General features: G+C 40.9%; 1 protein-coding gene across 1 annotated transcript in view; it reads right to left on the reverse strand.

Moving 5' to 3' along the window:
• WDHD1 (WD repeat and HMG-box DNA binding protein 1) overlaps positions 1–9,431 on the reverse strand; it is a 61,695-nt gene extending 52,264 nt beyond the window's left edge. Inside the window, exons 1-2 of the mRNA XM_007445979.1 lie at positions 9,343–9,431; positions 3,750–3,861 (exon numbers count right to left, since the gene is read on the reverse strand). Of these exons, the coding sequence (XP_007446041.1) occupies positions 3,750–3,861; positions 9,343–9,419 (189 nt within the window). The 5' untranslated portion in view covers positions 9,420–9,431. The remainder of the gene's footprint in view (positions 1–3,749; positions 3,862–9,342) is intronic.
• Between the last annotated feature and the right edge of the window lie 288 nt (positions 9,432–9,719).

The following is a 9,719-nucleotide window of genomic DNA, read 5'->3' on the forward strand; positions in this document are numbered from 1 at the left end:
GAATTAAGTCCTGATGGACTAAATCATAGTCTACCAACCTCATACACAATTCGATATAGCATATGGTCAATTTATTAATTTATATTAAATGATAACTACCAAAAGAAACAAACTACTCAAGTTTGTTAATGAACATACTTTACCCTATAGCAAAAGGTCTCAGCCGTATTTGCGCACTTAGGACCCTTAGCTTATCTACAGCATCTGCTCCCATTCTAATGGGAAAAGAACCTGGTAATACAATGACATGTTACTATATAGCAACATTTGGGGAAATGTATACATCTGTTCAAATAACAGTATAGATGATTCAAATTTGAACTGTGATAAACACCTTCAAGTTCAGTTACTGGAAAACTGGTGAAAAACACTGTTTATGCCTACATTGCAACTACTGTATATAATTAAATCCATAATAAACTAAATTCATAATGTTGAAGTTAAGCTAACAATAATTTAAATGTGAAAACCAGAAGAGAATCAACAAAATGCTATAACCAACTCAACACTGATACTGCTAAGTGCTCTTTAGCAAAACTGCAGAAACACCAACTATTTATTTGTGTGCATGTACAGAAATTTTGCAACCTTGGCTGTGCTTTACTTTGCAGACAGATTTCTTAGTAGAATACTAAGCATCCTCAGTTAGCTCTAGTAAAGAATCTTGGTAATTCTTTAACAAAACTTTAACTAGCCTTCTATTCATGTGAAAATGTTAAAGTATATAACAGCACTAACTCACCTGGGAGACCTGAAAAAAGGCCTTGCTTTGAAGTCATTTTCAAACAAATCTACTGGGAAACCAAATCACTACCAGTACATGGTATCAACTAGTAAAAATTTTAAAAAAAGAAACCATGCAAAGGATCAGAGCTGTGGTCCAGATCTGGTCAGACTATTCTTCTCCCTGGTGGATAGGGAGGAATGGAACCCAGCACAGGATGACATGGGCCCACTGTGTTCCTTACTATGTCATTTGACTTTCCTCTGAGATTTGATTTTCCCAAGAATAAAATGGAGATAATTCCACGTACCTCTCCTTACCTTTGTTAAAGACAACGTAAAATAGCATGCAACGTAAAATAGTATGCAAGGTATTACTACCTACAAATATGTTGATATATCCCAGTTTCACTATTTTGGAGGGTGATTTTTTTTCTGCTTTGTTCTCAAATAAAGCACCTAATTGTACTTCCCTATAGCACTGAATCCATAAAGTACGTATTTACGCATTTATAAGCAATTATGCTTTAAATGAAATTGTCAACTTTGCATGGCTATTTGGTAACATCATTTCATTGAAGAATTATAAACTCCATTCCTAAAGCCAAACATTTGAGCACTGAATATGAGCCTTGTAGTCAGTTGAATAGTGGCCCCTAAAAGACATGTCTAAATCCTAAGCCCAGGTACCTGTTACCGTAGCCCTAGGAAACTACCATAAGCCCACTTTCATTTTTTTCTTCTTTAAAGTCTTTTTCATACACAAAAGCAGTACATATTTATTGTAGGGAAAAAAAACACGAAACTGTCCTGAGCAGACAGTGTGTTTCCCTACTCTTGTGAAGTAATTTCCATTAACATGTTGGGGTTAAGTCTTTTTAACTTTATTCTATACATTTGCAAATTACAAATATTTGTGTACTTAAATCCTTTATTTTAACAAACATAAGACTATTCTATAACAGACTGCTATGAAACTCTATTTTTCATTTTTTCAATTAATTGTAAACATCTTTCCAAATGAAGGTATACAGCACTCCCGCATTTTTTTAGTGGCTGCATAGTATTACATTATATGACTACCAAAATTTATAAAATGTATTCTCTATTCAGGGACACTTCAATTGTTTCTTTTGCTATTATAAATAATGGTTTTACTAATATTCTTGTCCACACAAATGAATGTGTGTACTTCCTTAGGGTAAATAGACAGAAATGACTGTGTGCATTCTAACTGTGATACATCATTATCAATTTATTCCAAAAAAAGTCCATCAGTTATACTTCCAGCAACTGTTGTGTGAAAATACTGTGAAACAGAAAATATATATTGGTCTCTACCCTCAGTTCCTGGCACAGAGCTCCTAAAACCCTTGAACTGTCCTAAGTGATAAGAGCACCAGGAGCACCTTTTGTTCCAAAATTTGGTCTTTGACTGATTCCTGGCACAAAGCTCCCAAATCCCTTGGAACTTTCTGGGTGATAGGAATGCCTTTTGTTCTAATGAGGTGTGTCTTGGTGGGCTCCTGGATAGCTTCAGGATGGTGGCTGGTCACCAGAAAGATCAAGTCATGATCAGAAGCTTGGAACTTTCAGTCCCACACCCCTATCATCCAGGAAGGGAAGAGGGGCTGGAAATGAACTTAATAATCAGTCATGCCCATGTGATGAGCCTCCATAAAAATCCCAATAACATGGGGTTCAAGGAGCTTCCAGGTTGGTGGTGCACCCCAACTTCACATCTCCATTCTCCAGACCTCACCCCATGTTCTCTTCATCTGGCTGTTCATCTGTATCCTTTATTATGTAATAAACTGGTAAACTTATTTCCCTGATTTCTGTGAGCTGTTGTTGCAAATGATCTTATCCAAGGAGGGGGTCATGGAAATCCCCATTTGCAGCCAAGCTGAACAGAAGTTGTAGGTAATCTGGGGACCTAATACTCGTGACTGGTGTCTGAAGTGGGGGATAGTCTCATGGGACTGAGACCTTAACCTGTGAGGTCTGAGCTAACTCCAGTTAATGTCAAAATTGAACTGAATTGTAGGACACCCAGTATTGCAAAGAAGTTACTGATATGGGGGAAACCCCACATATCTGGTGTCAGAAGTGTTGTGAGCATGGTAGTGTGAGAGTAAAGGAGAAACACAGGAGAACAGTTGTTTTTCCTTTATAAATACTTCTCCAAGCCCTCACTATTACTGGGATCAGGAATATTTTTCATCCTTGTCAATCTTACAAGAAAAAAAATCCAATTGTTTAATTTGTATTTCTTTGCTTATTAGTGAGATTTAGCTCATATTTAATGTACATTAGTCATTTATATTTTTTCTCCTAGGAATACATTTTCCATTATATATGAACATTTTTTAAAAAGTATATAAAGTATCTAAAGACCATCTCATCTACCTTAATGAGTCTGGGTTTGAAAAAAATATGAATTCTGTAGAAAGATTTTTTTTTTCCTATCCAAATACAATACACTCAACTTAAAATTCATCACAAATAAAAAGGTTAGATACTTCGTTTGCAAAGTCCTTCTGAAAACATATCTCCATTCTCCAAGTAAACTACATCTCATTCCTATATTTACTTTACATAAAACATTAGAAATGTGAAATAAGTATATATCTTGAAAAAGTTAATGAAATAGTCCTTTTTTCCAGTACAATTCCTCAAGTTATCTGAATTAGTGAGCTAAAAATTTGAAACTGCACTGAGTTTTCCTTCAAAGAAAAAAAAGATACATTTAAATCTCTTAAAAGATAAAGTATAATTTCCTGCATATATTTTAAGTGGCTCATCATTACTATCCATTAATCACCTTTAATAAACCATTCAGATTTTACCCGTAAAAGTTTTGGGCAAATTATGGCATTATTACACATTTTTAAATATTATTATTTCATAAGAGAAATGAAAAAGTTTATCTGTATTCAAAACTTCTATAAAAATAGTTTTCATTCATGTATAAAACATCACATGGCAGTATCATTTCATATCAGTTGCTGTAATTGTTTTAATACCTTCAAAGCACATGAATATGCTTTTTCTCCAACATTAATGGACTTAGGATCATCATCATCCAAGTCTTCCCAAATCCTCACATCACCATCACTTCCACAGGTTACAATACAACTGTGAAGGAAACACACTCGTTAAAAAGTCACCCAGTTTTACACTTATTAATTTTTTTGGAATGCTACTTTATCTCTTTTCTAATAAAATCAAGGTATTAGTCAATATGTTTCCTCATTTTACGTACATAAACCTCAATAACAAGGACTGTTAACCTCCTATTCTGTAAAATGAAAGGTAAATTTATGCTTTCTTCAGTTTCTCCTTGGCATAAAATTCCTTATATATTTGTAACAATGTAAGAAAAATGAATGTAATCTCTGTAACAACAGGGACCAGGTCTACTTTGCTTACCATTGTGTCTCTAGCACAAACTAGTCTCTAACAAATAGAAGCTTTGATAAATGTTGAATGAATAAATGGATGAATGGAAGAGCTCAATTATCCAAAGCTGATTACTCAAATGGCTATCTGTCAACTCCCAAATCATTTTCTGAGTGCTTTTCTTCATTCGGTATGTGTCCTCTCTGGGCACATACAAAAGCAAATAAAATACAAAAATAAAGTGGTAAATGGTGGAGTCTCGATGTGCAACTGATCCCAGGTTAAGATGGAGCAGGGAGCCAAGGGCCTAAGCCAGTGGCATGTGGCTCTGCACCAGTTCACAGAGACCTGCCCACAGCATTCCCACTCAGGATACTGAGAAGTCAATGTCCATCTTGGACATGTCTTCATCTCCCAGAAGCAGTGGAGTGCACACCTCTTGGAATCATGGCCCATCAGGCATTCAACATGTTCCTCAGTGCACAGAGCTGGAGAAGAGCCCCTTGGCCTCTGCTGAGGCACCCAGGCAGAATGCCAGTGAAATGGGGCCACGCTTCAGTATGTCGCTGCCTGACCACGGTGTGAGCTACTGCCCTCAAGTGACTTTCACTCCTTCCCAGATGATTTACACTCAGGGAATGTCTCCTTCCCAGCCAGGAATGATGATTTTTCAAGGGGCCCCAGGTGCTGCCCTTAGGAGAGCCCAGTATTCCAGGGGTGGCCCCGACCTTTGGTGGGAATCTAAGGATGCCCCCGAATGGGCCGCCAGTTCTCACCTGCCAGTGGAATCCCAATGATGTCCCACATCAGAATGTGAACAGTGCCTTATTCTGGCCTCCCAACAGTAACTTCTTAACAGAGGCCCTTTAACACCTAAAACATTATTGGATCCAACCATGCCTTCCACTGAGGCCCCGGCAATGCTCCCCTCTTTGGATCAGATGTTGCCTCCTAGAAACCCCACAACTTTGCAATGCCCCCAGCTGGATCCCCATTATTGCTGGCTTTGGAATCCCAGGACTCTTTTGTGAGCCGGCCAGTCTCCCAGGAAGACCCCTTCCTACCTAAGCAGCCCTTACCTGCTCCACGGAGAGCAGAGTAGTACTCCGGGGCCCAAGAAAGGGCTCCCAGGAGGAGATCCCCAGTTTCAAGGCCTTACTGCTGCGACTATGAGAACTGTGAAAAAGCTTATACTAAGCACCCCCACCTCGTGAGTCACCAACGCAAACACACAGGTGAAAGGCCCTATAAATGCACGTGAGAAGACTGTACTTGGTCCTTCCTCCGTTCCAATGAACTTAGAAGACATACTTGGATACACACCAAATACCGACCACATAAATGTGACCAGTGTGGCCGACAGGCACACCAGAGGACTTGTATGCAGGTGCCAACATCCCCAGACCCACTGGCTGACAGTGGACGTATGGCTGGTCCTCCTGCTCCTGGTCTTTAGGTCAATCTGCTCTTCCCCTCATTTTGGCTTCTCTGCTCAGATCCTGCCTGCCTCTGACCAGCTAGTCTCTTTGGTAGGTGTAGGCTTTGATGAAGACAGAAAGATTATGAGACAGTGTGGACGCCCAATGAGCTCTGGACCTAGTCGGGGCTCCTCAAAAACTGTCTTGGGTGTCCTCACATCTCTGCGGCCACCTACTTTTGTGCCAAGTTCAGCCACATGGGAAGATGGAGCAAAGTAGAGATTGGGAGCTTTATAAAAAGCTCTTTATCTTATGTCACTCCCAGCTTGAAACCCTTTAGCCACTCTCCTTTGCCTGCTACATAAAATCCAAGTTCCTTATCTTGGTCTTTGACAGTTTCCAGAGACAGACTATGTTCAAATCCTGAATTTACCACTTACTAGCCATGTGACTTTGGGAAAGGTTTTTGATCATTACGTCAGGTTCCCTCTTCTGGTAAAAGAAAAACAGTATTGGACTGTTGTGAACACATCTTACGTACAAAATCAGATTCTCTCCGGCACTCACCAGCCTCATGTCCAGAGTTTGCCTCCTCCCATCATTTCCAGACTTGGATGGAATGCCCCCACAGGACATGGGATCTGGCACCTCAAGTAGCCACTAGCAACCCAGGAATGTGGAATAGTGCTCCTGGGGTAACATTTGACTAATGGGAGATGGGAGAAATCCAGGCCGACAAATTCCCTCTTCTTCCCTCCCTTCCCTGAACTGGTGCAAGACACCATTTCTCCCAGTGGGGAGACCTCCTAAGTAGCCAGTGAACACACCTTCTGTGCCTCTTCCAGGCTTGTCATGAAGCAGACTCAACCTATCACCTGGCATTGCCTCCCATTCTTCCTTGCGTCGAGTCCCTTTTCTCACTCTCAATGCTCTGTATTTGCATCACCCAAATAAAACACTGGTACTTAAAAAAAAAAAAAAAAAAAAAAAAAAGGTGGGAGGGAGGGAGACACAAGAGGGAAGAGATATGGGAACATATGTATAATGTATAACTGATTCACTTTGTTATAAAGCAGAAACTAACACACCATTGTAAAGCAATTATACTCCAATAAAGATGTAAAAAAAAAAAAAAAAGAAAGAAAATAAGCTAATGTCATAAGAAAGCGCACACACACACACACAAAACGAGATTTTCACATTTAAAAAAAAAGGGGGGGCTTCCCTGGTGGCGCAGTGGTTGAGACTCTGCCTGCCGATGCAGGGGACACGGGTTCATGCCCCGGTCTGGGAGGATCCCACGTGCCGCGGAGCGGCTGGGACCGTGAGCCATGGCCGCTGAACCTGCGCATCCGGAGCCTGTGCTCCACAACGGGAGAGGCCACAACAGGAGAAGCCCGCGTACCGCAAAAAAAAAAAAAAAAAAAAAAAAGCTAAATGGTGGGACTTCCCTGATGGTCCACTGGGTAAGACTCCACGCTCCCAATGCAGGGGCCCCAGGTTCAATCCTTGATCAGGGAACTAGAACCCACATGCATGCCGCAACTAAGAAACCCACAGGCCACAACTAAGAAACCTGCAGGCTGCAACTAAGAGCCCACATGCCGCAACAAAGGTCCTGCATGAAGACCTGGTGCAGCCTAAATAAATAAATAATAATTTAAAAAAGGTAAGTGGCAAAGAGAAGCCATATAAAAAACTATGGATGTTCAGAAGACAAAAATTAATTCCCACTTGGGAATCAGAAGGGTTCGTAAGAAAAGTATTTACATTGGGAAATTAAAGGACAGGTAGGACTGGATATGCTGAGACTGGTGAACAGGACAGTTCCAAACAGACAAAACTACATGAACCAAAATATGAAGTTAGTAAAGCATAGGGGAATTTACATGGAGCAGGCAGGCCAGGAAATTGAGGGAAAAAAAAGTAGATTGGGGTCATCCTATTTAAGATGACCTTAAGGCCAGAGTAAGGAGCTTGGTCTCGGTTCTATAAGAAATAAATAAGAGGACTATAAGTCTCAGTTTGCCCAGGACAATCCTGATTTATGCATCCAGCTGGTTTGGCATTCGTCCTGATTTTTCACTTAAAAACACATTAGTATTAGTTGCATCAAAATTGGTGAGTTTGACAGACTTCTTTGCACTTCCAGCTTCTGCCATGATCTTGTTTGGTAGTATAACATGTGCAATGAATAGTGTTCTCACCTCAATATGTAGGTAAATCTGAAAGACAACCAGTGATAACCCATCTTTCCCTTTCCAACCCTTTCTTGATGTAACATAACACCTCCTTTCAAGGACAATAGATGTTAACTGATAAAAAAGTGGAGTCAGACATGAGCCCCTAGAAAGAGCAATTTCTTTCCATCTCCAGTGGTGATGGGAGGAGCATTTCATATCCCCGTCCCTACTGGCTATTTGTCGTATCAGCTAGGTGCACCGAGGGAGATGTTACAGGTGCCAGTTGGAGACATCAGTGGGAAATTACAATGAAATAATAGCAGAATTAATGAGAAATATATGGAAGAATTAGAGTTAAGAAGTCCTTTGAAGGGCTTTTGGAGTAGTCTGAATATTCTTCCTACAATGTTTTGTCATTTACTGTAGGAATAAAAGTAACTACAGGGCTTCCCTGGTGGCGCAGTGGTTGAGAGTCCGCCTGCCGATGCACGGGTCACACGGGTCCGTGCCCAGGTCTGGGAAGATCCCACATGCCACGAAGCGGCTAGGCCCATGAGCCATGGCCGCTGAGCCTGCGCGTCCGGAGCCTGTGCTCCGCAACGGGCGAGGCCACAACAGTGAGAGGCCCACGTACTGCAAAAAAAAAAAAAAAAAAAAAAAATCAAAAAGGAGTAACTACATTTCAGGCATTCAATAATGGAGCTAGGTGGCCATTGTGGATACGGTTTTAGACACGTTCCTGTATTACTGAGAACTTGAATTTTCTGAACTGTATCATACTCAAGGACACCACCAGCTGTTCTCAAAACAATATCTGAGAGCAGCTGCCAACTGTAACCTTATGGTCTCAAGGTCTCCCCTTATAGCCAACCATATTGGACCCTAATCCTTACTTAACAAGCACCCTTACTTCTTGCAATTCCAATTATAATTCTCACAAACAACATGTAATTTTGCAGTCTGTGCTGTTATAAGCCTCCCCCATTTTGTAGTCTGACAGAATGCAATTCAAGTGCTTCTTTAATCTGTGTCTCCTGGGCTATAGTTCTCAGTTTGGCTCAAATAAAACTCTTTTCTATTCCTCACACAGATTGTTTATTGATTATATCCCTCCAACAGGGACTAGAATAACCCTGAGAAAATATCACCATTTAGGAATCAAGCAGAGGAAATAAATTAGAAAAAAAAGCTGTCAGAAAGTTAAAAACAATTTAAAAAAGAAAAGAGCATCACAAAAGGCAAGGGAGGATAAAATACCGAAAAGTTAGAATGGGCCACTAAATTTGACAAGCAAGCAGCTACCGTTCTGACAAAATAACTGATAATGTGAGATGCAGGAAGGAAGTGAACAAAGGGGAAATGTGGGGGAAAGCTCATATCATTCCAACTCCTGTGGAAGTAAGATTTAACACTCGTTGGCTTTCTTGATATACTAAAACTGCCATGCTGGTCCGAATTAAACAGTAAATCTAAGAACATTTATGTGCCGTTTTAGATATCAACCTTATTTCTATCTGGATGAGTAATTTTAGGCAGAGCTGCTTACATGACATACAAAAATAACTGTTCTAACATTCACACCTGAAACGTTCTTTTTGTTTCTCAAAGTACCTTACCTCCCAGAATCATCAAAACAGACATCTGTGTGTCCCTCTGTGTGCCCATATCTCATCGGCTTCTGTGTAGCAGGCATTTTTTCCTTTACTTATCTGAAAATGTTTTATAAAAGTCAGTATTATTTTAAAGGACAGGAAAGTCGGGGGCTGAACAGGAAGAAGGGAGGTTAGTCTCCTGCGGGACACGCCCTCGGCAGCCCCTTTTCCCCCACCCGAGGAGCACAAACAGGGAATAGGGATGGGTCTGTCCGACACTAAGCCGAGAAGAGGACACGCTTCTCTTCGTTGGGCCGCACGCACGCGGGCAGCGGGAGAGAGCACTCACCGAAGCTCCGCGACCGAGGAAAGGCGACGAGGAGCAGCACCGGTGGAGGAGC

Source organism: Lipotes vexillifer, unplaced genomic scaffold (assembly GCF_000442215.2).
Source record: "Lipotes vexillifer unplaced genomic scaffold, Lipotes_vexillifer_v1.1 scaffold43, whole genome shotgun sequence".
Taxonomy (NCBI): Eukaryota; Metazoa; Chordata; class Mammalia; order Artiodactyla; family Lipotidae; genus Lipotes; species Lipotes vexillifer.